Source organism: Tetrao urogallus (genome assembly GCF_951394365.1).
Source record: "Tetrao urogallus genome assembly, chromosome: 4".
Taxonomy (NCBI): Eukaryota; Metazoa; Chordata; class Aves; order Galliformes; family Phasianidae; genus Tetrao; species Tetrao urogallus.
The window spans coordinates 65,594,623-65,622,498 of record NC_136817.1 but is presented as its reverse complement, the minus strand read 5'-3'; the positions used below and the strand labels follow the sequence as shown (position 1 = coordinate 65,622,498).

General features: G+C 44.2%; 1 protein-coding gene across 1 annotated transcript in view; it reads left to right on the top strand.

The window, feature by feature from the left end:
* Positions 1–236: 236 nt before the first annotated feature.
* The window catches only part of REEP1 (receptor accessory protein 1), a gene marked incomplete at both ends in the record, with an annotated part of 58,458 nt that continues 30,818 nt past the window's right edge, over positions 237–27,876 (top strand). The window contains 3 exons of the mRNA XM_079534209.1: positions 237–268; positions 24,821–24,893; positions 27,753–27,829. Coding sequence (XP_079390335.1) covers positions 237–268; positions 24,821–24,893; positions 27,753–27,829 — 182 coding nt within the window. The remainder of the gene's footprint in view (positions 269–24,820; positions 24,894–27,752; positions 27,830–27,876) is intronic.

Sequence of the window (27,876 nt, the reverse complement as noted above, 5' to 3'; positions counted from 1 at the left end):
GGCTCCTCCTCCCGCAGCCCCGAGTCCCGCGGGGGGCGGCGGCGGGGCCCCGGGCTCTGCCCAATCTCCGCGGCCGAGGCCGGCTGCGCGTTGGCTGCCGGCGGTGCCGCCAGTGAGGCTGCGCTGAGGCTGCGGGGCCGGATGGCCGAGCCGCCCGCCCCGCTCACTCGGGCGGCGGCCGGCGGCGGGCGAGGAGACGGGGGCGAGCCCTCCGTGCCGGGAGAGCCAGCGGAGCCATGGTGTCATGGATCATCTCCAGGCTAGTGGTGTGAGTAGCCGCCGGCGATTCGCAGCGCGGGGATATTACGGGTGGGTTGCGGAACGCTGCGGAGCTGTCACGGCAAGGTGACGGGGAGCGCGGCCCCGGCGGTCGCTGCTTCACCGGGGGAACGGGGCTTTGTAAGCGAGATCGGGCGGCCCCGAGGACCCCCAGCCTGGAAGGGGAAGCGTGCGGCTCCGTGTCCCTGTCCTCCGGCTCTTCCGCGCCCTGGTGCGGGCACAAATTCCCTGCAAACGCTGTCGGGGTGACAGGGAGATGTCTTCCCCCACCTGCCGAGATCTTTCGCCCCAGCTGCTCCTCCTGGAGAGAGATTCGGGAGGAAAAGGCGTTTTGGATGACGCTCGGAAAATGCGTGAGGAGGTGAGGTGATGCCGAAGGTGGGGCAGCGGGATGGCCGCTGTGGCACACGCTGCCATCTGAGCAGTGTGGCTGCTGGAGGCTGCGGTGCTGAACCACACAGATTGTTCGGGGTTTTCTCTGTACATAGAGCTTGGAGCTCAGGAGAACATCTCCCATGCTCTGAAGGTGTGGAGGAAGATCTGGAAAGGCCTGTCACTTTCTTTGTCTGTGAGAAACGTGCCATGAGGTTGCACCATCAGCGTGGTTCCATTAAGGCATTTTCAGGATCTCATTTCTTGCATTTTGAGATGAGACATAAAAAGAAAAACTCGACTTGATCTTAGCTATCTCTATATATCATAAAGGTGTTGGGGGGCTGTTGGATATGAAGGATTTGGAGGGTTCTAGAGTTGAATGTAGCCCCCAGAGGTTTATGAGCTGGATTCAGCTGCAGTTGTTGCTAGCATTGGTGGGTTTGCACTTCATTCAAAGAAAGCATGTTAGCATTGAAGAGATTTAATTTGAATGGTATAACTACAAGTATCTCTTAAAGCAGTGCAAGCTGTAGCATGTATTGTCTGAGGCTGCTTTTCTTTCCTTTCTTCTGGACCGACTTTTGCTTTTAAAATAATAATCATTGTGTAATCCAAATAATCTTCAAGAACAAGGAATGTCAAACGAGAGATGGTAATTTTGCTTGCATTGGCACACACGTATACAGGTGATTTCATCTTAGGCATGTGGACTGGGGTAGGATAGGGGCAGCACATTCAGGTAATTAGCTGAGCATACAGACCTTCCCGTTCCCTTCGCTTTGTGTGAGCAGCGTGTCACAGAATGGAATCATGTATAGTGGGTGGTACCAATTATTCCTTATGCTAGAATGTCAATGGCAAATGATAATTTGAACATGCTATTTAAATGTTAGTCATAGTAATAATTAAAAAACAGTAACATAAGGAAATCTTGTACAAGCTAGCCTTGATCACCACTATCTTTGCACCACCACTTAATATAATCTGTCCTTTAAGAATGCTCTGCACCGGAAAGGTGTGGGTTTGTTATGATCCCAGCAACATCACAATGCCATAGAGTATTGCTTAAGATGCAGTTTACTGGAGCTAGCATTGTAAAGAAAGAGTGGAGAACGTTGGTAATCTTATGTCCCTGCAGATGCTGGGTGATGTGTGATGTGGACCAGCCCTTCTAGCTGGGTGCAGAGCACCATGCAGATCTCCCTGGGGGAGGTGACCTGATGTTTTGGTCTTCAGAGCAGCTATAGAGATTGCTTAAAAAAATAAAAGGCAATTCTGTTAATCATTTCTACTGACAAATGACAGGGATATACACAGGAGAACTTGTTGCTGTATTTTATATGACGACAAGGACAGGCAGGTGGTGTAACTGCTGCTGACTGCTGTGAGCTTCCTCCAGGCTGCTGTGTTACAGTTAGCCAGCAAAGTTTATCCTGCAGCCAAGGGATTAGTGCAGCACATCGTGGGCCAGAAGGCCAAACTGTACCTGTGGCATAGCACAGCACAACCTGAACCTGCTCAGGTTAACTGGTGTGTGGCTGCTGACTCCTCAATATACAGATTAGGATCATTACAAAGATCTAAACTGTGTAATCTGATTTCCTCATCTGATTATGAATTGTCAACTCATCCATCAGTACAGATAGCTGTGCTCTAAGTAGAATGGCCACCTGGTTTAGGCTTTTTTCTTTTTCATGCCTATTCAGCTTTCCTCCTTCCTCTCTCCCTCCCCTTCGAATCTTGTTAGCTGATAAGGACTATGAGGGAAAGTGTCATGGTGTGATTTAATCATTTTGTGAATCTTGCTTTCTGCTTTTAGGTCTATGTGGGATTTACCAATATGACTCAGCTAATAGTAAGGGCTCTAAAACCAAGAGCAAACCCTTGCTTTGGCTCTTGAATGCTTTGTCACCTTTATTACCCCTGTTGCTTATCTGTGCTCGGTCGTCTTTAATTAGTGGGTATGTGATTCAGTGCATTTTTACATTTGGGGCTGGGACATGCATTCCCTCAGCAGAGCACTGTGGCAGTTTCAAACAGTCATGCCTGTGATTTGATCATTACTGCTTCTGTCCTGGCGACTTCTATTTCCAAAATGATGCTGAAGGAGGCCAGTGAGCAATCTGCCCCTTCCACATGCAGTCAGGCAGCTGACTTTTTCACCAAGGGATGTCTGGAATCACCGTAGTTGTGACTGTTGCATCTTGGAGTCTTTGTTGCTTTGTTTCTGACAGTAACTGGAATGGGACCTCATCATGAGTTAATTACCAACCCTTATTTATTCATCATCTCTGAGTACATCTCAAAGGACATCCTGGCACGTCTGTATTTCAGTTTCCTCAGCTGTGAAGTGAAGTGAACTGTGCTGAATTTGTCTTCCTTGGGACTGACTAGAAGGGAGCAGCGGCATGTCCTCCCATCTCCAGCTTACTGCCGATAATTGCAAAGGAGGTTCTTTTCACTTCAGGTGGTAGGGAACACTCTAGCAGAAGGGCTTGGGATAATGTTTTCATTATCAGAGTCCAATCTGGCTACAGCAATTGTAGGTGATTAGAGACTTCCTATACTTTAGGCTGTTGTCTAAAAATATTTTAAAATTAAAAGTGGAATATATAAATTAAGCCCACTGTATTAACATGGAAATGCTTTTCCAATACAGATGGGGGATAATAAAGAACAAAAGGGCAAGTTTCTGGAAGCTTGGCATGTCCCATTGCCTCTTGAAAGCCTTTCAGTGTGGAACACATCGCCAAGGAAGGAGATGTCAGTAGAAATGAGGTTAGATCAGACAGGTCATCGATAGCAGAGATGACAGTGTGGCTCACGGATTTGAGTTCCTGCCATTAAAAGCTCGTTGCAAATGTTTATGAAATTGTTTGTGGCAGCCTCAGATACGTTCCCTGGGAATTCCCAGCTCTGTGGGGAAGTAACAGGGATTTGGGAATCTATGAGAAGCATCCTTTCATCTGGCTGCTGGCTGGAAGTATCACAGAATCACAGAATTGTAGGTGTTGGAAGGGACCTCCAGAGATCATCGAGTCCAACCCCCCTGCCAAAGCAGGTTCCCTACAGCAGGTCGCACAGGTAGGCATCCAGGCAGGTCTTGAACATCTCCAGAGAAGGAGACTCCACCACCTCCCTGGGCAGCCTGTTCCAGTGCTCCGTCACCTCACTGTAAAGAAGTTCTTGCGCATGTTTGTGCGGAACTTCCTATGCTGCAGTTTCCAGCCATTTCCCCTTGTCCTGTCTCCACTCACCACTGAAAACAGTCTGGCCTCGCCATTCTGCCCCCCACACCTTAGATATTTATAGACCTGGATCAAGTCCCCACTCAGTCTTCTCTTCCCAAGGCTGAACAGACCCAGTTCACTCAGCCTTAGGTAGGTTAGGTCTGAACACTCTTAAGTAGGTAGGTCTGAACAAAACAATATCCAGCAGTAGGCCTCGCGTGCTCCTGGCACTCTCCTGAGGCTGTGGGATGAGCTTCTGTGGTCCTCTCTTTCATGTACTGGGAAGTGGGAAGGGTGAACCACCTGCAGTGCAAGCGGAATTTACCAAGAATGGTTACCTGTACCATAAGGTGGTGTAATCTCTTGGAAACATATCTTGCACTGCTGATCTCTCACACAAAGATTCCCTGGTCCTGGTGGCTTCCAGCCTGATGTGCCACTGTGGCTTTGCTGAGGAGACAGAACCTGTTGGTGACAGTAACTGACAGAGGAGCATCCAGCGCAGGTGCGACATTTGCTTTGCCCTTCATGTGAAATGTGAGCGTGAGGATCACTGCAGGGGATAACGCTGCCTGCTGCTTTGTCAACTGTGACCCACGTATTCCCTGCACGAGCACAGATGTGGTGGAAATGCTCTTAGCCCCAGTGGGGAAGGCTTTCCTGAATGTACAACCGTACAACGCAGATGTTACCAGTCCTGGTTTGGTAAGGGAGGGTGTTTACCAGACTAGAAGTTGTGGAAATAACTAAGGGGCTTGACCTTTGCAGCTGCCTTAATGCAGTACTTTCCTTTTAGGGGATCCACTCAATGTCACTCTATTAATGTACTTCCATACATGAATTTAATCTTGTGTCATCAGATTGGTTTTTGAGCAGTGTATTAGTGAGAGTTGGCCGTTGGGTTTGGGCTTTGTTTTAAGAATTTGGGATGGATGTAGGGGGATGGAACAAAAGTACAGACTTAGGTGCTATCCAAAACAGTTAAACAGCGAAGAGCTTAAATGTTCTGAATAATGGTGCATTGCCTTCCAGATCCTCAGTGCTGCTATCAGTGTTACAGACAGCCAAACTGCCTGTAAGGTTGGGCATTTCAGTACTTACAAGATGTTGCTTAGTCTTAGGAAGGAGATTCAGATCCCAGTTACTCAGCCTGTGGTCTACATGTGGCTGTCAGTCCATGAAAAGACAGCAACTCTACCACAGAAACCCACTTGCAAACAATTATCAGTTATGCTGATTTAATTAAATTTTAAATTGATTTAATTATTTTTTTTTACTGTATTCCTTAATTATAAGTTTTGCAATCATAATCACTGACTTACAGTTTTGTAAAATATTCGTATTTGGACATTTTACCAATCCATGCTACTCATGCATCATCTATCCTTAAGCAATAGTGGGTATAAAATGAGCTGTATATTTCTTGCAAAGGATCAGCTGGTCCAGTGATTAGATAAGGTTGAAGAAAAGCTCCTCCATGCTGTTACTGCAGTTAATGGAGGGAGACAGCCATCTCACAGAAGCTTCCATTAAAGATAATGCATCAAATAAAGAGCTGTTAGGTCAAGAGGAAACACTCAGTACAGAGAAGACAAAGAAGTGTGTGTGATCACACCTCCTACTTCTGGGTAGTAAGAGTGCATTTGCCTTTCTGCTTCCATGCTTTCAGCAGGCAGAGGCAGTATGTTGGGAACTTTCAGGCTGATCATAAAGGTAGGTGAAGAATCGAGAGCAATGCAGAAGAATTGGTCAGTTTGGGTTGCTGTCGACCCATTATATGTCACAAGTTCTTCCATGTCCTCCCTGGATAACGGGTCCGAGTCTAGGTTTCTTTTTGCTTGGCTGTGTTTGACTGTAACAAAAAGTGAGGGCTACTCAGCAGGTTTCAGATGGTTCTTGTTGAGGTGGAATGGCTCAGTGGAGGGAAGAGTCTGAGTGAACAAAGCCTTCACAAGCAAAATACCTGGCAAAATGTCACTTAATTCGCATCCTTTTCTTGTCACTCATGTGCTATTTAGATTGTAAACTCTTTGGGATGAGAACTTTAATTTAGTGTTTTTCACTGTACAGCACCCTATGCGATGAGATTTTGTCCCTGCCTGGTTTTCCTAAGTTCTGTAGCATTATAAAGATAAATAACTTAAAGATAAATATGAATAAATGCAACTCTGCCTTCCTGATGAGTCATTTAAGGTCCTGTGCACCTCTTTCTGACACTGTTACTGGTATAGTGTTCATGGTCTATGTTTGCATTTCACATACATAGAATAAGAGTAGATTTTTGTTCTAAGGAGCTCTTAATTTAAATCGGTGAAATACAGGCAAAACAGGTGGTGAAAGAAAGTGAATTAGAAGAAACAACAAAACAAAAGGTGCATCTTTTCTGTCTGTGGTTTGTGTGCCACCTAAGAAAAGGACTGAGATAACAGGGTGCTCTGCTTATTCTGCAGGAAGGACCCAGGGAGGCACTCTGGACCTGGAGCAGCATGCCAGAACCAGAGAAATTAGTGGTGCTTTCTCAAGCTTTGCACACAAAGCGACTCTCTCATACTGACAGGCATCACAGAGCAGGCATTTCTCCTTAGCTCCTTATTTCTTGTAAACACATTCGGTGGAATTTATCAAGGGGAGACAAGGATTCAAATTTTATATAGGTGATAAAGGTGATAGACTGGCAAAAGCTGATATATAGTCAGAGAGAGGCAGTGATGGTACTGAAGGAAAGGTGGTACAGTAAAAAGAGAAGAAGAGTAAGCATTACTTTTCAGAAGAGACACATTTATATGGAGGCAGAGGGTTTGATGTCAAGTTAAAGACTAAGAGTAACAGAAGGACAGCTGACAGCACTGGCCTCATGTCATGCTTCTCCAGTGTTTCTCCAAATGCTGCCTATTTACTTGCTGCAGCCCTTCCTGTTAATGTGCTAATTACTGCTAAACAGCAATTCCAAAGAAGGAATGAATCAACCAATGAATCAGGCTGCATTTGGGCTTTCCTCCTTCTCTCCAATGGTAAATTTTCACTCTGTGAAGCAGCAGATTTTGTGGGACAACAAAACCAGCACTGAGAAACCTATTTGTGAAGAGCTAGGAAGAATGCTCCTCATGTCTGGAGTTTTGTGCTTTTTGGACTGGTCCCAGGGATGCCAAGGCAACATGTGTAGCCTGCCTTCAGATCTACCGAGCAATTCAGTGCTATCAGCATCAATGAACAGTTGCAGCTCCTGCCCCAGAAATGCTTCTGTTCTGTTGAGTTCATACTGTTGCTTCCTTTCACTGAGCTCAGTTGAGCTTGTTAACTGTATTCCTTGTTTCCAGGCTCTAAATAAGTATCTTTAGAGACAGCCAAAAACTTCTTGCCTCATGTTCTGAAGGGAGAATTTGTGAGCGATGTAAATATGGATTTTGAGCAGAACTTTTCCAAGTCAAATAATCAAGAGTTCAGAAGTGCTCTGGGGTGTTTTGTGTAGTCTGGCCCATCATGTAGCAGAGCTCAAGCAATGACAGAGGAGAGAAACCAGGAGGGCAGTGTGGGAAACTCAAGAGCTGGATTGTGTCTGTGCGTATCTAAACTTAGACTTGTGAGCCATCCCCTATTATGTGACCCACAAGAATTGGCTTGTCTGATCCTCAGTGTTAAGTCATCATGAATAACACCATCTGGCTCCTCAAATCTATCTGCAGAATTCACGGTGACACTTGCAGGAGGAAGATGGATGCTGGAGCTGCGCTGAGGCTGAAAGGCGTTGAGTTGGGTGATACACTCTGTGGGAAAAGATTGAATGGGTCTGCAGGGCATGCGTGGCTAGGGAACAAGCACAGGAGGTGGCTGTGTGGAAATGAATTGATGGTCAGTGGTTAGGTACTGCTGAACACACGCTTTTGCAAAAAGCACACACCAACAAACAGAACCCACTATTTTAATTGTATTTTTGCTGCAAAAAGAAAAAAAATAAGAGGGGCCAGGGGCATAGCAGATACAGACACTGAAATGTGTCACTTCAAGTGATCCATTTAGGTCTGAGCTGAAGCATGTTGGCAGGGCAGGCGGGGGGCAGTTTGCATCTTCCCTGGCATAATTGCATCTGTTTTGCAGCTGGACAGAGGATTCTACTTTCCAGGTTTATTGTTTTCATTCTGCTTATAAAGATTTCAGTCAAAACAGAAAGATGTTGCTATTTAAAAAGAACATTAATAATTAAAGTGAGGTACTCAGGAGAATATATTCCACAAGGCTGGATTTGTTGAATTTAAGTAGATCATAATAATTTCCATGGTAACATGCTCTACTGTCCTATATACGGAAACAGTCTTTCTTGTAGGATCAAACGCAGAGGAAGCTGTTATTTAAACCAGCTACCTTAAAAACACAGACAATGAAAGAAGAGTAAATAATTTCCTGCATAAATGTTGTTGATGTTTTCTCACTTTTGTGATATTATGCTAACCTCTTTTTACAGCCGTCATACTGCAATCAGTCAAACAATCCCCTGCTGACTCTGGCTTAGGGAGAAACCATAATCTAATGGTCCTCTCCTAATATGTCATCATTCTCCCTCTCCATACCTGTAGATGTATACAGCTGTAACTGTTCTGTATCTGTAACAGTGACTATCATGGTGTAATCTTGAACAGGTCTACTAGAATTGCTGTGCCTCACAGGCTAAAATTGTGTCTATGCTAGCATTCTCCCATCTCACAGCATTAAGTAAGGCTTCTTGCATCAGTATTTGGGTAGCATTTTATATGACATATTGTCTTATGGCTGACTATTAGATGGTAATTTGTAATAAGTTTAGTACTGGAAAACCTTAAAGTTGCAGATTCATGCGGGAGATTTGGATAGAATTTAATAGAAAAGTTACTGATGTAATCTTCTAATAAAAATAACACGGTAAATGAGGAGACAAAATCAGTTCATCTCTGAAATAATCGCATCTTGTCTGTTTTGTCAGTGGGATTAGACTATGGAATCATAGAATCACAAGGTTGGAAAGGACCTACAAGATCATCTAGCCTAACTGTCGATGCGTAAGTGATGCATTGCCAAATTTTAACAAGAACTGCCACAAAAATTCCCAGTCTTTGCTTGTAAACCTGAAGGGTCAAGGGTGGATGTTCTGCAGACAGAGGGAATAAATAGCTGGAGAATGCTGATTCGATGCAAACCTCAATCACTTTCTTATTCCTAAGGCAACAGAAGGGCTTCAGCGTGCAAAAACAGGTGCAGCTCTGTTGAAGTCAGTGAGTGAAGTAAATCTACCCGATGCGAAGCCCAGGGTTGTGTCTGTAGCCTAGAATGGAGAGAGCCTTGGAGAGGGTGCCAGCTGGATCCTAAGAAGTTGCACTTTATGTGATGGAAATTGGCCAGTTCAAGACAGTAAGAGGCTTTTATTCCTCATGAGTCTCAAATTGAATTGATCCTGTCCTTTCTTTCATCTTAGTGTTGGCAATTTTATCACTAAATTGTCATGTGCCTTTTCCTGTGCTTCAGCGACTGAAGACCAACAGATGGGCCGACCCAAAGCCGTCATCAGGGTATTTGTGACCTCAGAGCTCTGTGAAAGTTCACAACTGATCTCTGTAATAAGCATTAGTACCCACAGAAAGCTGAGGATGAGGAGTGTGACCACCTTCTCTTCAAATTGCTTGGAGGAATCTTTGTAGAATCACAGAAAGGCCTGGGTTTGAAAGGAGTGCAATGATCATCTAATTTCAACCCCCCTGCTATGTACAGTGTCTCCAACCACCGTTCCAGGCTGCCCAGAGCCACATCCAGCCTGGATGTCTCAATGCCTTGTTGCAGGCTGCCCAACATATACAAACTAGTTTGTTCCTAACAGGGAGAAACTGTTCTCTCTCGTACTTCATACCTACAGTGTTACATGAAGACCTTCAGAGGCGTTTCCGAGGCTGCCTCACGTGGTTAGTGCTTTGCTTGTGTGATTTAAGATCCTGGCTGTCTTAAATCCATTTCAGTGCTGTTTTGCAGAACTGGGAATCGCAAGAGTCTGCTGCCAGTCCTTGCCAAGGGCCAAGAGGAGGTGCCATGTGACTGATGATACAGATCCCATGCATACTTGTGCAGATTATTGCTGGATCAGTTCAGAATGAACAGGGCTGGCTAAGAGACTCCATGCAGACAGACTGAAAGATCTTTGCTGCTGTCCATGAGGCAGGGCGTGCATTCTAAGTGTGTAAATACTATGCCAGATTTTGCATGGTACTGAAATCCAAACCACTTGTCTTTTTTCCTGTGGTTTGTAGCAATTCATGGTTAATCCCATGTAAATGTACTTCATACATCTCTTTCTTCCCCCTCTCTAGTATCTACTTACAGATTGGATATTTTCCCCTCTTTGCTATAGCATGCCCTGAGGTTTTTGCCCTCAGAGGTGCTCTACCGCCACAGGAATGGCTCTGTATTCTTTCTTAATTATTATTCTGCTGAGGTTTGCAGATACTTGGCTGTAACAAATCAGATCCCTATTCAAAACGCTATTGTGCTTCAGATATGTTCTTGAAATCAGGAAACCTCAATCCAGGCAGTCAGTCCATAAATGGCTGCAGTCTGTAAAGAGGCAGTTCTCAGGGCACATTCAGCTACGTGGTGTGGCTGAAACAATTAACCACTGCACTTCAAACAGCAGTGCTTTGTTTCTGGAGAGCTGCACTTGCAGTGCTGTCATCCTGTGTGAATCTTCTTGTCTGGGCTGGAGAACAAACATTGGACTGTGGCGTTTAAACCAGCGTATGACAGTGAATAAGAAGTGGTGGAAAAACATACATAGGATAGCAGGCGGTGTGGGTGTTCCCACCAGAAGTACAGGCTGCCTTCTCACGTAACTGCCTGCTTAGAAATCTCTGTAATGGACGTAGAGGCATTGGCTTCTTTTCCCCTTGCTTCCCTTTAAAGTTATTTCTGTGAAGTCTCCATCTGGTTCCTAAGCCTCAGTTTATATTTCATGTTATATTTTGAGTAGCTGCCAGCTGCAAGTTGTGTAAGAGAAGGTGAGAAGGGAAAGAAGGTGAAGTCACTGAGCCAAAAGAAAGAGAAAATTCAAAACCTTTACCACTCTGAGTTGTGCAGTACACTGTTTTTGTTTTTTGTTTTTATTCGAACTCTCAACTAAGAGGTTTTCCTCCCCATGTAAGGATATGTTTGTGTCACAGGCCCTCATCTGAGTGCATTTGCATTTGGGAAATGCAGCACAGAACAGTGCCGTGGCTCATAGCTCTTATGTCTAGTGCTCTTAGCCAAAACCCAGAATTCAGAGAGATACGAGAAGTCTGGGAGAGATCAAAATTGAATGCAAATGGCAACGTGACATCTTCTGCCAGAACAAAGATTGCATAGCTGGGCAGCAGTCCTGCTGTCTGCAGCGTGTAAAAAAGCTTTAGTTGAAACCCTTCACCAAATCATGAGATTGTGCTTGAAGTCATGACTTGTATAATATGTATATATATATATATATATATATATGTGTATATATATATATATCTGTGCACTCTGATTTGTGCTCCAATACTGCAAGACTGTTTGCCTGCTCTTTTCTGAGAAACCTTTTCTGAGAAACCGTTAAGTCTGAGAATTTATTTGGAGCAGAGATGTTCCTGTAATCAATTCCAAGAATTCACCTGATGAGATTAAATGAACAAATGTTAAGTGTTGGCGGTTCTGAAGTACTGAGCAGTGCTCACAGAATGAGGTCATCCAAGTATGATGATGGAGGTGATAAAAGCTAGCATAGAAACTTAGCCTGGAAACTGCAGCTTCTGTTTCCAGGTTTGACTCTACTTGGGCTGTTACCAAGCTGCTGATTTCCAGTGGAGAAAAGCATTTAATTTCCAGCAAGATCGATGGCACCTGTAGATATTCATCATCTCTGAAAGCTGCTTGTTGTCTCAGCTGCTCTAAAGGTTTTTTTCTCTCTGTCCAAAATCTATGAATTCCCCTTGAAGCTCTCTGTATGAAGCACTGTACTGTGAGATGCTTCAGTAGATAATGGTCCTCGCTCTTAAGTCTTTCCTGAACTCTGTGTAATTAATTGTTGTTAAACTTATAAATCATAATGCAGTTAAATAGTCATAGTGTCAGGGGTATGGGTGGAAGCTGAAAGAGACTCCTTCCTCTGTCTTACTGTGAGACACCCAAAGCTGATTTATTGAACGTTACAGACACTGAAATCTGGAGTCCTTGTTGTAACAGGAAAGTGTCTGAGCTGTTAAACGTTAGGGAGAAGTGTTGGTAAGATAGGAGAATACCAGGAATTAAAGGAAGAAATCAGATGTTCACCAAGAAGTACCAAACCTGGAGATGTTCAGTGGAATAAAATGATCTGTGAGAAGCTGATGTCTTTCTTTGCATCAGAGGAATTAAGCAGTGGAATGAATGATGTAGGAAAATTAATGAGAAGTGATTAGAGGTTCCAGAGTTCAGAAGAGAAGCCTTGCATCTTGTGAAACATCCCTGAGTGCTGAATCAGCACGTCTGAATTCTAGCATTTCTTATACCTTTGTTCTCTTTGTTGAGCAAAGAACAAAGATATTTTAGATTCCTGTGCAAACTGTGTGAGTTATATCTGTTGCATGCACCTGCAAAGGGAATTGTAAATCGAGAACTTTCAACCTTTGCTGTGATTCTGGGCAACGTGGAAGTGTTGCTGAGGGATCTACGTTTATTTTAAAGGCTATGCAGTAATATCTCTTCCTAAGAGATGTAATAAGGCAAGAGACATTCACCCATGCAGTATGCTGTATGTTCTGAGCTCAAATGAGTGACTGTATCCTGCTCAGTGACAGATGTAAGCTCTGCATGTCAGCAGTGCTTGATCAGTGTCCAACTGGGGGAATACTCAGCTGAACCTCTGGGAAACCAGTCTGGAAAATGAGCAACAAGAACTTCCCAAGGCTTTCTGAGAACTACTCGAGGACAGGAAGACTTAAATACATTGATATTTCTGTGTGTAGCGTCCTGCTATACACCCAGCTGTGGTGCTGTAAAGTTTCTTTTAATTAATAAGGCAGAGAAGTGAAAGCTTCTTGATTTGTATTTGTCCTCTTACTGACATAGGTGAGCCCTTTGAAAATGCTGAGTATGACTTAGTCTTGGTTTCATTAAACTCTTCTACATTAGAATCATAGAATCATAGAATTGCTCAGGTTGGAAAAGACCTTAAAGATCATCGAGTCCAACCACAACCCAACCACACGACCCAAACAGCCCTCTGCTAAATCATGTCCCTGAGCACCACATCCAAACGGTTTTTATGCACATCCAGGGATGGTGACTCAGCCACCTCCCTGGGGAGCCTATTCCACTGCTTAACCTAGAAAATACAGTTCTCCAACTTTTAAAGGTAGAATTTAGACATCATGTCAGAGATTGTAATTTACAGAAACCCATTAAATCAAATTTCTACTCAAGCAAGGCTTTGTTGGACATTGCAGCCTCTGACCCTTTTAAAAATGAGTGTTGCATGGCTATTAGGTGTGTGCATGGATAATTTCCTTTCTTTTGCTAGAGCTGGGAACCACATGGAGAAAGTAAGTATCATTTTATCTACAAATACATGCGGTGGGCTATGGAGATAGGCATAGAAGTAAATAAGCTGACCTCTGTGCTACTGGCTTTATGCAAGAGTGGATCATGCAACAGCATTACCATAAAACCATTACCTTTTATTGTGATGCTGCACAGTAAATAACACAAGGGACTGTAGAGATAAGGGGACATCCAGCAGTTCTTCTGGCTCACAAAATGTGGCTAAGCAAGGGGAAGGAAGAAGTGTTCATGAATATTCACTGTAACTCCCTCACAACCTTTTTAATTGTCTTTGGCTATTGGTGACAGGTCCGTGTTAAATCCCAAATTGAGACAAGGTGGTACTATTCTTTACATGCTTCCAATGGGAGTCAAATTTTGTTTTACAGGTAGCTAAGAAAGGAGCATTTTGAGAGTCCTGCTGTAGTGACACATCTGGTAATGGCACAGCAGGGCTCCTGGCTAGCTCCTTGGGGAGAGTGCTGCTTGCCAAGTGAAGGACGTGGTGTAGCTGAGCAAGGCAGTTCTCCAAACAGCAAGGGCAAATCTCTTTGTCATTGGGCGAGAGAGCTGTTCTGCACCTCTGATGAAGGGAAGGGTATTGCGTGGTTCTGATCTGGATATGTGGTTGGTTTAGTGAGACGTTTAGCCTGCAGATTCAGTGATCTTTCCCCTCTGTTTGGCAGCTGAGAGGCAGTGTCTGGCTTGAATACGTGTCCAGTTAGGGTCTCCCTAATATAAGGACACAAATAACACACTAAGTGACATCTACTTAAGGGTTTTGCTCTTCTCAGATGGGAAAGTGTGGGGAAGACAAGCGTTTACAATGATTTGGTGTTGATGTCTTTACTATCTAAGCTGCTGTTTGTTGATACTAAGGAAAACAGACTGAATACATACACCTGGCAGGAAATCTCTGCTGCTTCTAAGGTGCTGGGGGAGCCTGGTTCGTCTGGAGTCGGCCCTGGAGGACATTCTTCCACTCTCCTGTGAGTGCTAATGAAGAAGGTCCTTGGTGGCAAGTGCTGGCTGCTGCCTATATTCAGGAAGAATTCAGTACGTATGTTACATCTTGACCATTGTGAATGGATATGTAAAGAAGAAAGATGTGAAACAAGGCTGAACAAAGTGCCAGAGCAGCTTCATGTTGGCATGCCTTCCTATCAGATGTGAACTTTAGTCTGCTGTCTGCCCATGTATCCCATAATAAGTATCATACCCCTATAGGCAGAAAATGTTCTGGTCTGTAGGATGCTCAGGAGAACCTCTCCTATTGACTCTGTGGATGGGTGTCAGTCCTGGGGCTGGGTTGGAGTGCCTCTGTGCTCCTTTGTGTGTGCAGAGCCCAGCTTTTTATCATCTATCCTAATGCTGTGATTTAGGATTGTCCACTATAAGGTCATTTTTCTTCCAATTTATTTTAATTAGAGGCAGATAATTTTGCTGGTAGTTGAAGCTGAATTCAGAGTTGTAGTCAGCAGCTCTGCCTGATTGTTTGCTAGTGACCCATGGCTTCAGTACAGAGGCTCGTTTGCTTCAGATTTCCTTCCCTTTGTGCCTAGGCTAGACTGGAGGCTGCTCTGTATCAGTGTAGCTGCAGCTGGGAGCCCTCCCTCCTTGTTTATCTCAGTGCACCATGCATTTCATTAAGATACTGTTATTATCCATATAAAATGGGAAGATTAAAAAGGATGAATGAAATGAGAAATGACCCTAGAGGAAGGTAGTCTATTAAATCCACGCTAGAAATTCTTGCAGAATGCATATAAGTAAAGACTAGGAGTCTGCCTTTTTAAAGCTGTGTGACAGTGTCTCATTTTCTTTACTTGTGTTTTAAATTATGCTGGTAAAAGGGCAGGTGCCCAGCCTTTCCTTGAAATGTTGCTCTAGTGGCCAGTAGAAATAGCAGTCTGTGTCTGTGGGCCATAAAGAGAAGTGTGTTTTGCACTGCCCGTGAACTCCCTGCAATGTTGCAGCTGTTAAATATAGCATGTGACATTCTGGTGCCTCTGCTAACCAAGGGATCGAGGTGGTCTGAAGATTGTGATGTTACCTGTAGAATCATCTTGCCTTCTTTTCCTACTCTGCTGCTTTAAAACTAGAGTTTAAAACTGGGCATTGTCCATATCCTGTATATTTTCAAGTGGGTGTCACTGTCCCTACCATTTAAAATAGAGGTAAAACATCAATAATCAATGAAATAATCAATGAAAGTGCAACCTGCTTTACTTCTCAAGTCACTGATAAAGCCATTTGAAATCCTTGTTTGAAATGTGTTATTGAAATAAGATGTTTTATTTTATTTTTTAAACTTAACTAGAGGTTGGATACCCAGGTCTGGAATATTTTGGGTAGGTCCAATGTGGGTCCACATGTTTTCAGTATGGCTGGTCCCTCTAAATGTTTGGTGGTCTAGTTTTTTGGGTTAATGTTGTAGAATCATGAGAGAGATAAAAATTAATGTTGTACTGATGGAAGGAGTTTGTTGTTCATTTACTATCATGTTTATAGAAATGTGCAGACAGCAGAATGATTTTCTCTTCAGGCTGTTTTACACCAAGCTTACCATGACCATACCTGATACATGTTCCATGCTGAACTGCTCTTCTGGGCTACTGTAGGGATCCAACCAAGGTTTTCCGTTGCTCTTTCCAGAACTTGTGGAGGTCTGTTAGTCCTGGCACTCTAAGCATTGATTGTATTGGCACGGGCTGCTCATGGAGGTGGCCGCCATTCCTGGAGGTATTCCAGAACTGTGGAGATGTGGCACTGAGGGATGTGGTAGTGAGCATAGTGGAGGTGGATCAGTGGTTGGACTAGTGGTCTTTTCTAATCTTAATGATTCTGTGATTCATTGAGGATTTGTATCAGTGGATTGAACCATTGGTATCCCAGAATTGATTGTTTCCAAGAGAAATCAGTATTTTTTCAGAGTTTTAGCTGAGTATTTGGGCCAAAGAGGCCTTTTCCTCTGATTTTTTTGTTTTCTTTTTTAACTATGTTGGTCAGCTAAAATATTCCTTTCACTTGATCGTGTACTTCTGTCTATGGAAGTCAAAGCAACATTACTCTAAGTAAATAGTGTTGCAGCTGATTTGATGAACTATAGTTGGATGTAATTTGTCATTCCTTTTTTCTGTCCCATGAGTCCAAGATTAGGAGTCCAAAGTTGCCTTTCAGGGAGGAAGAGACAAACAGGAGCTTTTGCATTTCTCTCCATCTCCTCGGTCCATGGCAGCACTTAAGGTTGGATGGTGAAAACCTTCCATGGCCTGAACAGAGTTTTAGGATACAGTGTACAGTTATGTTCTAAATTGGGATTCCTGCATGTAACTGAGTTTGCTAAAAGTTGATTCACATAGCATCAGTTAAAATAACTCCAAATAATACTTGCAGCACAGTTGTGGTTTTAAACGAAAATAATGCAGAGATTCTTTGTTGCTGTGTGTCCATATTATATAGTCCTTTCAGCCTAAAAATGAGTTTGCTTAAGTTATGTATCTTGTTCTTTTCCTTTCTGTCCAATGAGCCTGCCATAAATCTGTAAGTGAATTCGCAATACAGATTTTAAACCATCTGTCATCTCTGGAATATAATGTCAGTGCTTCTAAAAAAGCTTTTTTCCACATAAACATCCCCCTCTACAGAGTCAGAAAAAACAGCCCTTCCCATTTAGGTTTCAAATTGCCATTTGTTTGGCTTGGAAAAAGGCAGGGGTCTCAGAGCAGGAAACACAGGGGCAGTACTGGGTAGGGAAAACATCAGCAGCACACAGATGCTGAGCACTGCCTTAGTGGAGCTGTGAAGACCAAACCTGGTCACATAGCAGAGAATGTTTCCTTCTCTAAAAGGTGCAGATTTTACTTCCCTCAGTATTGCATTCTAATGAATTATTTCATTAGTGGGCTGTGCAAGGGCTGGGACAGAGCTTAGTCCTTTCTCCTCTGGTCCTACTGAGCTGAAGCACTGGAAAAGGAGAAGTAGTGATGAGGTGAATGCCGTCGAGGCCCACAGAACACTATTTCTTGCAGGCAGCTGCTCACAGACTGATGCATTACGCCAGGCACAACGTTCTTATCAACTCACAGCTTCCCACCCGTGGGTCAGGGCCCTGTACAACCCTGGCATGCTCTCTGGACAGATCTTTCCTTCCAGCATTGCTTTGGTGGCCCATCTGCACTGGGCCCAGGCAGCTGCACTGAAGGAGGCACAAAGTAGAACAGAGCAGCTCGGTTACACATTTACCTGCAATAAATTTTGCTTCCTAAAATAGCTGCGGAGCCATGAGATATTTTTATGGCAGTCCTGCAGACCTTCTCTATCCTGAAGGACTGTAAAGAAAGCCTGGAAGTGTCAATGTGTATGTAAATGAATGCAGTTCCACCTGAGTTTGGAGGCAGCCTGGAACAACAACTGGGAAGAGGAAAGCACCTTCTTAATCTTGGTTGGGTTTTAAATATGACATCTGAGGTTGTAGATATATCTGTATCAGCACTGTGAGACACTTCACTGCTTGTGGTTTTAGGAAGAGCAGATGTTAAGTGCATTATCTTAATGATCCTAGTATTTTACAAGGTCTGTCCATCTGCAGTGTTGTTATTTTTGCATTTCTGTCTTCTGCATGTAACAGGAAGTAGAGGAGCAGGGAAGAGGGAACCACATTTGCCTTCTTTTGACATGTCTTGATGTGGGGTCTCACAGGGAGCGAGTATAATGCCAAGGCTTCTTCCTCTGCTTGCCACTCACTCCCAATTCATAGCCTGTGTGTGCCTGGCCCTCTCCCAGCTCCCATCTGAGGAGTGCCCTGGCTGAGGGGGTAAAAATATGGAGAGGAGTATGCTCTGTCTGGGAAGGATCATGGCTGCTTAATTTAGAAGCACTGAGGACAGCCCTTGCTCCTACTATTTCTGCTGTAAGGACAGTTGGCGTCCCTTTACCCTGCAGTTTCACCAAATGGAGTGATTATGTTTCACCAGCCATGCTGGAGAGAGTGGATGGCTTCTGTAGTAGCCTGGCAGAGATGTCAACCATGGATCTGGATGGGAAGCTGAGTATTGCAGGCTGGGACACTTAATTCTCCTGCTTTCTGTTCCCTTGGTGCCTCAGGACACCTGGGACAGGGAGGAGGACCATTTGTGGCACTCCTGGAGTCTCTGAAGGACAGCTGCAAAATGACTGCAATGAGCTTGCTGGTGCCATCTCTCAGGGAATACCAGCCTGGAACCTCCCATGTGCAGCTGGTGCTTCCTCTGCCCATGTCCCATTTTGGAGTCAGAGTTGGCCTGGCAAGTCACCCACATTAACCTCATCCCTGCCCTTGTGCATAGCTTATTTTCACATTCACAGCTGTTGGATTTGTACTGAGCACCTTTGGTACAAAGACAGTGCTGTTTATTTTTGATCTGTGTCACTGTGTGAACATTAATTAGGACTGATAATAATGGACCCTAACCTACTGGCACTCTTCTCAACAGTTTCAGCAAGGAACATTGATGTGGCAACAGCATGTAAGAAACATGCACTAGCCACAGAATCACAGAATGGCCAGGGTTGGAAGGGACCTCAAGGATCATGAATCTCCAACCCCCTGCCACATGCAGGGCCACCAACCTCCACATTAAATGCTAAACCAGGCTGCCCAGGGCCCCATCCAACCTGGCCTTGAACACCTCCAAGGACGGGGCATCCACAACCTCTCTGGGCAGCCTGTTCCAGTACCTCCCCACTCACTGGGTAAAGAATTTCCCCCTGATGTCTAAATCTCCCCTCCCTCAACTTAAAACCATTTCCCCTCGTCCTACACATATCAACCTTTTCAAAGAGTTGATTCCCAGCCAGCAAACATGTTGAGGAAATAGGAGATATTTCAGCAGTTCCTACATGTGTCCATCCCTGTGTTTGGATAGAAATTTGTTGTCTTGGCTGCTGTGTGCTGATGATGTGGAAACGTTAGTTATTTCGGGGAAAAGAAGGGCTGTTCTATTTGTGTGGCAGTGCTCCGATGTTCTAAATGTTTGGGCAGCCCGACCACGGATGGCATGGTAACAGGATGAACACAACTTGGAAGGCTTGGGATATAGATGGTGTATTGCTGGTGCACTCGTAAGAGCAGGTTGCTATTCAGAAAATATGAATTTGCAGGCATTTCTGGAGGTTACCTCTGAGTCCTGGTCAGTTCTCATGGAATTCTCTGAATGTTTCCATTTATTTCATGAGAGCTGCTGTGATGTGTAACTGAATGTGACAGTTAACGTTACATGCAGATGGCCATAGGATCAGGTCCCTCATGAGGAAAGCAGCATCTTCAGAGCTCAAGATGTTGAATTAAGCAATCCAAGGTCTTCATCCCAGCTCTGATCCCTGAGCAATGAGGGATAAGATTTAAGATAATTGTCCTATGCTGTGCTCTGTGAAGGCCAGGCCACAATACTAGCAGATCCAGAGAAGGAATACAAAGAACATAACAGCAATATGTGCAACAGCAACATAACTGTGGCTCTGCTGGTAAGGGGAGACAAAAGCAGGTTTGGTGATGGTGCAGCTGCTTCCCTGCTATATGACAGAGGTTGCTAAAGAGGAACCAACAGGAAACCCTACAGCATGGGAAACTTCATCCCTTCCTGTGTCATTTAGTGGTGAACTTAAACAATGAAAACAAAATCCAAACCCCCATCCTAAGTACTGTAATTAATTGAATAAATAAATGCAAATAGTCAGTTCCACAGATTAACTCATGGTAATTGAGTTTCTCCCCCCTTCTTTTTTGACTTAGTTCTCTTGATTTAGTTAAGCATCCACTTAAGCTGCATCAGGAACAGGAGGGCACTTGCTTTGTCTTTTCCATGCTCTTCGGCTGTTTTGGTGCTTCGCTATTTTAACCACTGTCTTTGCTGTCAGAGAAACAATGGTGGCACAATTGCTCTTATGGATCTTCCTCAGTGTACTTCCATACGTATTCTTTGCCCTTTTCCTTTCTCCTTCATCTACTGTATCTCTTTTGATAAAGTCAGATAAATGCCAGAAGTGCATGTAGCAGTCCAGACTGGGACTGCTGCTGATGTACCTAATAGGATTATAAGACTTTCAGCATTAATCTTTATCTTGCTCCTCAGGCAGACTAACCTTTTACTTAGATTTTTGCCTCCTGTTGCACAATTAGCTGACTTTTCAGTGATTTCTTTACAGCTGCTGCTTTGTCCTTTTTCAAGGTCACTGTAATCGATGAAGACTTCCAGCATGTAAGAAACATGCACTAGCCACAGAATCACAGAATGGCCAGGGTTGGAAGGGACCTCAAGGATCATGAATCTCCAACCCCCTGCCACATGCAGGGCCACCAACCTCCACATTAAATGCTAAACCAGGCTGCCCAGGGCCCCATCCAACCTGGCCTTGAACACCTCCAAGGACGGGGCATCCACAACCTCTCTGGGCAGCCTGTTCCAGTACCTCCCCACTCACTGGGTAAAGAATTTCCCAGCTCCCATGGAGCACTGCAAGTTGTTAGGCTGTTGTGGTTATTTGTTTAGTGTAGCAAGGGAACTTTTCCTTTTTCACTGATGATTATCACAATTTCCTTGACTTTTCTTATACCCTGAAGATTTGCATCTGTTTTATCCCAGGCTTCAGAGACAGATCTCTGTATCTTCTATGTAACAGCTACTACATGAAGTTGAAGGATGTCTGCTTCTGCTTGTTGCATAGAAGATAAAGAGCTAAGGCTTCCCAGGGTACACAGCTCATTCAAAAGAGGCATGAAAGATGGAAATGGGTGGAGAAGAGAGGCTGACTCTGTATTTGTAGCCTGGTTTCCTAAGGAAATGAGGCTTAAGCAGTCTATTTTTCATCTGCTTCTAACTTGGATCCGTAAAGCAATTTCAGCCAAACTAGAGGTCAGAGAGGTCTCACATACCAAGTTTTTTCACATTATTTATAAAAATCACCTCACAGAATCATAATACTTCCCAGCTTGGAAGGGTCCCACAAAGATCACGGAGTCCAACTGCTGGCTCTACACAAGGCTACCCAAAATCCAAACCCTGTGGCTGAGAGTGTTGTCCAAATGCTTCTTAAACTCCGGCAATTTGGGGGCAGGCCCACTGCCCTGGCAGCCCGCTCCATGCTCACCACCCTTGGTGCAGACCCTTTCCATAACCCCCAGCTGCTCCTCCCCTGACAGCTCCATGCCGTTCACTCGGGCCCTGTTGCAGAGCTCCCTGTGAGGAGCTGTAGCTGCCAAGAGGCCTCCCTTCAGCCTCCTCTTCTTTAGGCCAAACACACCAATTGCTGGACAAGAGAGCAGCTCACAGCACTGTCTGCCAGGAGGTAAAAGCTGCTGTGCTAACTCTGCAGGTAGGCCACAGATTTTGCCTTGCCACCTGGCGTGCAGCAGCAGGCACTCGCTCTGTGAGAGGCACTGGTACAGGCTGTCCAGTGATGTGGTGGATGCCCCATTCCTGGAGACTTTCAAGACCAGGCTGGATCAGGCTCTGAGCATCCTCATCTAGCTGTGGATGTCCCTGTTCATTGCAGGGACGTTGGACTAGATGGCCTTTAAAGGATCCTTCCAACTCTAAGGATTCTATGATTCTATGCAATGGAGAAGGAAGGAGCACAAGAGTATGCACAAGAGTATCTGGGGTGCGGGAGAAGACATTGAAAGAAGAGCGGAGTAAGAAGCTGTTTGCTCTGCACTCATCTCCAGTCACTACAGGAGAGGAAGGACTGAGGTGGGATATGTTAAAAAACCATCAGTGGGTAGGAGCAACATTTTTCAGGTACTGGAAGGGGAAGGTAAGAATATTACTTCAGTTTGGTCAGCAAGGGTGACCTGTGTGCATGAGGTGAGGAAGAGTTTTTAGCACTGGTTCATTTGGGTGAGGTGTGAAGACAAAGCACACAAGGAAGACTTGGACAAGGAATGACTTGGTGGTTTGGGCAGAGTGACCGAGAGTCATACTTGTTTTTGTGGTTACTGTAGAGAAGGAACAATTTGGCTGTGGTTTGAGTATGAGGATGGAAGAAAATAACTGCGTTGCATGGGAAACTTGGATGACAGGGAAGAGAGAAGTATTGTCTTCAGCAGGGAGAGAGGAGCTGTGGGATTGACCTGTGTTAGATCAGTTGTACTCCAGCCTGATCCAAAGCCCAGTGAAGCCATTAACCTCAAGAGATGCTGGAAGAAGCCTGGGGCAGGTGTTTGTCTCCATAACCCCGAGTGCAGTTTACGGAAATACCCAAATGTCTTTTATCTTCAGTTTGTATGGTGTACACAGAGAGCCTCCAAGCCACACAGTAAGCTACAGCAATGGCAGGCTGGGATCCAACATTCCTTAAAATAGCTTTCAGTCTGGTAAACCACAACAGTTATAAATGTCCATATATGCACACAGCATGCTACAAAGCAAATCAGTAAAACTCTCAATCTCCAATTTAGGCAGAGCGCATCATCTCATTGACAGTCCTTTGCATATGCAAAAGCATTGCACAGTTTTCCTTCCCTTGCAGGAACTGTTTCCAGTGCTTATTGTCTGCAACTGGTCCGAGTGGTCATGTAAACCATTTGCATCTTCACCATCCAGTCACTGTCTGCTACCAGCACAAACTGAGGAAATGAATATCAATCATTCAGTGATTATTTGCAGGAAATAAAAGCATGAGAGAGCAGCCTGCCTGAGCTGAGAAGGAAGGATAGAAATGTGGTACTCTTTATAACTGGAACCGAAAATATGATTCATGTGTTTTTATGAAATATTGTGAAGCTCTTTTGTGAGCACTAATTCTTTGGCTTAGCTCCTGCTGCCATTGAACTCAAAGGGAATATTTCTTACTAGCTTCAGTGAGAACAGGATCAAGCCATTGTCTGTGTGTTTTTCCTTGCCTTAACTGGTGTTGCTGTTTGTTAAGATATTTCAAGGGTGAACAATGCGTTTGATTTCCCAGAATCTTTCTGAGCACTCCTAGCTAATCCCTGCATCCAGCACAGCCCCTGTGGGTATGAAATAGGCTCTGAGCTGGCTATTTCCAGCCGAGCCTTTTGAAGCTTCTGTAAAATACTGACTCTTCTCATTTACTAGCTGCTTTTCTGAAGTCTGCTTTGTGCTTTGGGTTTTGCTAAGCTATGCTACAGTAAGCATGCTGAATAGTGGGCAGATTGTCTTCGGTCACTGCTCTGGAAATCAAGATGTGTGCTGGCTCACTTAATTTCTTCACAAATACCTTCTTGAGCTACGGGAAGTACAATGCTGCACCATATCCCAGAGTGTTAATTTTTAATGTCGTATGCATTTAATGGACTCGACTGTAATTATGAGTCCCACGGCACAACAAATGCTACTGGCAGAGTGGAAAAGACCACTGCGGGTCCATGTGGCTCCGCAATTAGGAATGGAGGCATTGATCATTTCCACTCCCAAGAGCAGCAGAATGGGATGTATGAATTTAAAACAAAAGCTCCAATGGAAAGAAAGGTATCTGCAAGGCAATAAGCATTCCCCTGCAGTCTATTAAATTCAGACTTTGCAGCATCATCCTGCTGCATTAAATAAAACTGAAACCTGGGCAGGGCAAAGTGGTTTTGACAAGCCTATGCCTATGTCCAGAATAATCTAAGTGAATAAGCAGCCAGGCAGCAATGCAGACAGGAGTTAGTACAGAAATTTCTCAGTGTTGTTCTTTTTTTTCTACATGGTGTTATTTTTAAGTTAAGAATCCTTATTTCTTTCTTACACGAAACCTCGACGCTGACAGCACTCTTTTCAGACTTAGAGCTGGAAGGAAACTGTCTGAAAGAGAGGAGGTCTGGAATTTTTAGGGCAGATCCCATTGGTGTATCTGGTTGGGCAAATTCTTTCTTGTACAATGAGCCCAAGTGGACTTCACAGAGCAGCACAGGACTCTTCCTTTGGCAGATTTAATATAGGATAAGGCTGCAGCATTCAAACCCTCAGATTTCAACCCTTGGATGCTGCTTGCCTTCTATCAGCTTGTCAGAGTTTTGAATGAAGGTGGTAGGGATTTGAGATAAATGATTCTCATTTTGTCCTGCCTCTGAAAACCATACTCATATATCCCTGGTGTTACACTCGATTATTTTGAAATCAGGTATTTCATTTCCTTTTTAAGGCGTAGTCATCTTTTGTTGTGTAACTCATAATGTACAGCTATGGAAACCATTCTAAAAGGGAAGACAAACTGAATACCTGAATTACATGGATGGCAATGATTTCTCTGAATGCAATGGTATAAAATCAGTCCTGTACTGGACTTGGTGCACTCAAGCTTAAATCAGATCCTAATATTTTTGCTTGTGCAAGAAATAGATATAACAAGTCAAAAATATTAATACTTCTCTGTGACAGGAAATTAAATTGATTTGTTTGTTTGTTTTCCAGGCTTATATTTGGCACTCTTTACCCAGCATATTATTCTTACAAAGCCGTGAAATCGAAGGACATCAAAGAATATGTGAGTAACAAGATTTATGGCTGTGCTGCAGGATTTGTTTTCTAAAATTGCTCCTCACCAGGTTATAAAGGTGTCACCTGTATTCTCATACAGCAGGACAAGGGGATGTCTGCCCTGAAGGTGGACTGGCTGAGTGCTAGGCACAAGTTTCAGATAAGACAACTTAGGTTCCTGCTTCTGGCTTCCCTGCAGAGCCAGCCTGCCCTTTGACAAATGCATGCTATTCCTCTGGTTCTGTGAGCTATATACAACAGACTTAAAAGGTGTTTGGCACCCAGAGCCTTGCATGCTTTCCTTTGTTTCTGAAGAGCAGCCTAAATCAAAGCCTTTTCAAAAAGCCTTGAAGCTTTGGCTGCTCATTCTAAACAAGGATCAGAAGAGGCAACTTGAAGAGCCTGCGACTGAATCCACAGAGACATGGATAGAAACATCATTCCTTATGGAGTGACCTATTTACAGACAGATCTGGCAACTGGCTGTGCTATTTTGTCTTTTACTGACAAATACCTTCGTGGACCCAGTTTCTAAACAGAGACGGGTCCATTAGGGAAAGTGAAATGTGGGAGAATTGAAACCACTTGGACGCTGTGGGGTCCTGTAGGATTTATAGTGCCCCGCACAACGTAAGCTCTGTTAAGTTTGCTGAACCCAGCTCAGCCTCCTGATCTTGCCTCTTCAATCCTCTCAGCATCTCAAGGATGACAAGGCTGTTTTCTCCTCTGGGTTGCAGCCTTGATGGCTATCCTATTAAGTCCTTTGAGCGAGCTCAAACTGGGGCTCACAGTGGCTGCTTAGATTTTTTCCCTTTATCATCTCTATTAGATAATGGTTGTGGATATTTTGAGAAAGTTGTTACAGAACACATCAGGTGTTGCCTTTCAACACTTGCACTGCTGTGCTGATTCTCAAGCTTTGTGTACCCCTTGCTTGGAGGTGCTGATGGATAGTAGCAGTCCATCAGTGTCTACCACTGATAAATTGCAGTTCCATCTTTTTTTCTGGATTTTTTTTTTAGTTGATTCTTCAATTCCTATTAGAAATTCAGTTGTGAAAGACGGACTCGCATCAGATGTGGGGTCATGACCCAAATGTGGAAACAGCTGCTCTGCACTTAACGTTGTTTTTCAGTGTATCACACCAGTTGTAGAGATATGGTAGTTAGGGGTTTAATTACAAAAAAAAAAAAAAGCTGTTTACATTGACACAGCCCTTCACGTACTGGTCTAAAATTATATCACCGTAGTTTATTTTTGTTCTTCTCAGTAATAGTCATTTTGATAAATGTTGTTTTAGGCTGATTGAGGTCCATCCCCACCAGATCTTGGTTTATGTTTAGAATTTTTGCTGGCAGTAATGGCTAACTGACAGAACTGTGCTAGCAGCGAGGCTCTGAGCAAGCTGCAGTTATGTAAAAACTCTGGCAGAAGCTGCCTTGGGAAGGCAGTCCTCCCATGCCTTTAGCAGTGGCACTTTACACTAAGTATAAAAACAAATCTAAGTGCTGGGGGAGCACAGCTGGGCACCTGGTGCTCAGGGGGATAATTTCAGTACTTGTGGGCAGATGGAGGAGCACTACAGGCTCTGTCCCCACTTCACTGGGGAGAGGATGGAGCAAGGCATTTCGAGCTGGTGAGTTTCAGCCTTATTGGCACCTCCACTGTTCTTCCCACTGCAGCACCAGGTGTGGATGTCCCTCTTGTGCTGCCTTCTTTGCGGCCTTCCCTCATTCTATTGCAGCCCTAAATAACACCTCCAACTCATCTATCTATACCTATGCCATGCTTTTTAATTTGGAGATGCAGATTCCTAAAGCTTTTTAAGCTTTCAGTTTTACAGTTTGTCTTTGGGGAAAAAAAACAGTATTGAGAGAGAGCAAAAAGTTGCCTTCTCACCTCCAGTGCTTGGAAATTATTCCTCATTGCTTGATAAATGTTACTGGAGGTGCTGGTGGCAAGTGGCAGGTAATGGTATTTCTCTTCAGCCCAAGAAGAGTCAATACCACACACATCAGAATGGCTTAGCTGTGCCTTTTAGATACGTTTATTGATCACTGACAAAACCCCACAGATTCGTGAATTGTTTGAGACACTACAGTTTCCCTGACCAAATCTCAGTTCCCCATGGGACTTCTTCCATGTCTGTCACTGTCTCCTCAAAGGAGATAATCCATAAAACACCCACCAGTCCATAATGCGTTTACCATAGATAAGCACAGTGACAGCACAGCACGTGCTTTTGCAACCAGTGTGAAGTAAAATGCTCTCACCTAAGCCCTCAGAAGGGAATGTGAGCTAGTTCACTTGCCCTTGCCCCTGCAGTGGGCTCAGGGGGTGTATGTGGGCAGGCACTGTTGCTGATGCATGCTAACTTAGCTCAGTTCCTGAGCCTTGGGTCACTGCACATTGCACATTACCTATCTGTCTCTTCCTGAATAGTTTCCCCTGCCTGTATGTATTATGTAAGTACATTTTGTCTTAATTGCAATTCCGTCCCCACCCTAATATTAACCTTGTCTACCAAGATGAGCCAAATGAAATTTTTAATACCCTGTGATAAGGCTGTGGCCCTTTCCTGGCCAGTAGAGCTTCCCCCATGGGAATGGCAAATCAAGCTGTCCTCCTTGTCCCTACACCAACTCTAGATCCTTCCTTCCTTGAGGGTTTGTGTGGAAATCTGCTGTGTGCTATGTACTGAGGTGGGGGGGAGTCCTGGCATCTTCAAGTTGTTACTGATTGTTCAACACGTAAGTGGGGAAAGCCTTTTCTCTATGAGAGTCTCTGCACACGTGCCTGTATGAGATTACTTGAGCTCTTGGGGGGAAAATGCCTGTTGCTGAAAGCTACTGCTTTCTTTTACCAGGTCAAATGGATGATGTACTGGATAATATTTGCGCTCTTCACGACAGCAGAGACGTTCACGGATATCTTTCTTTGTTGGTGAGCATCAGTTGAGAACAGACTGTTGAACTGAAATGGAAATAAAA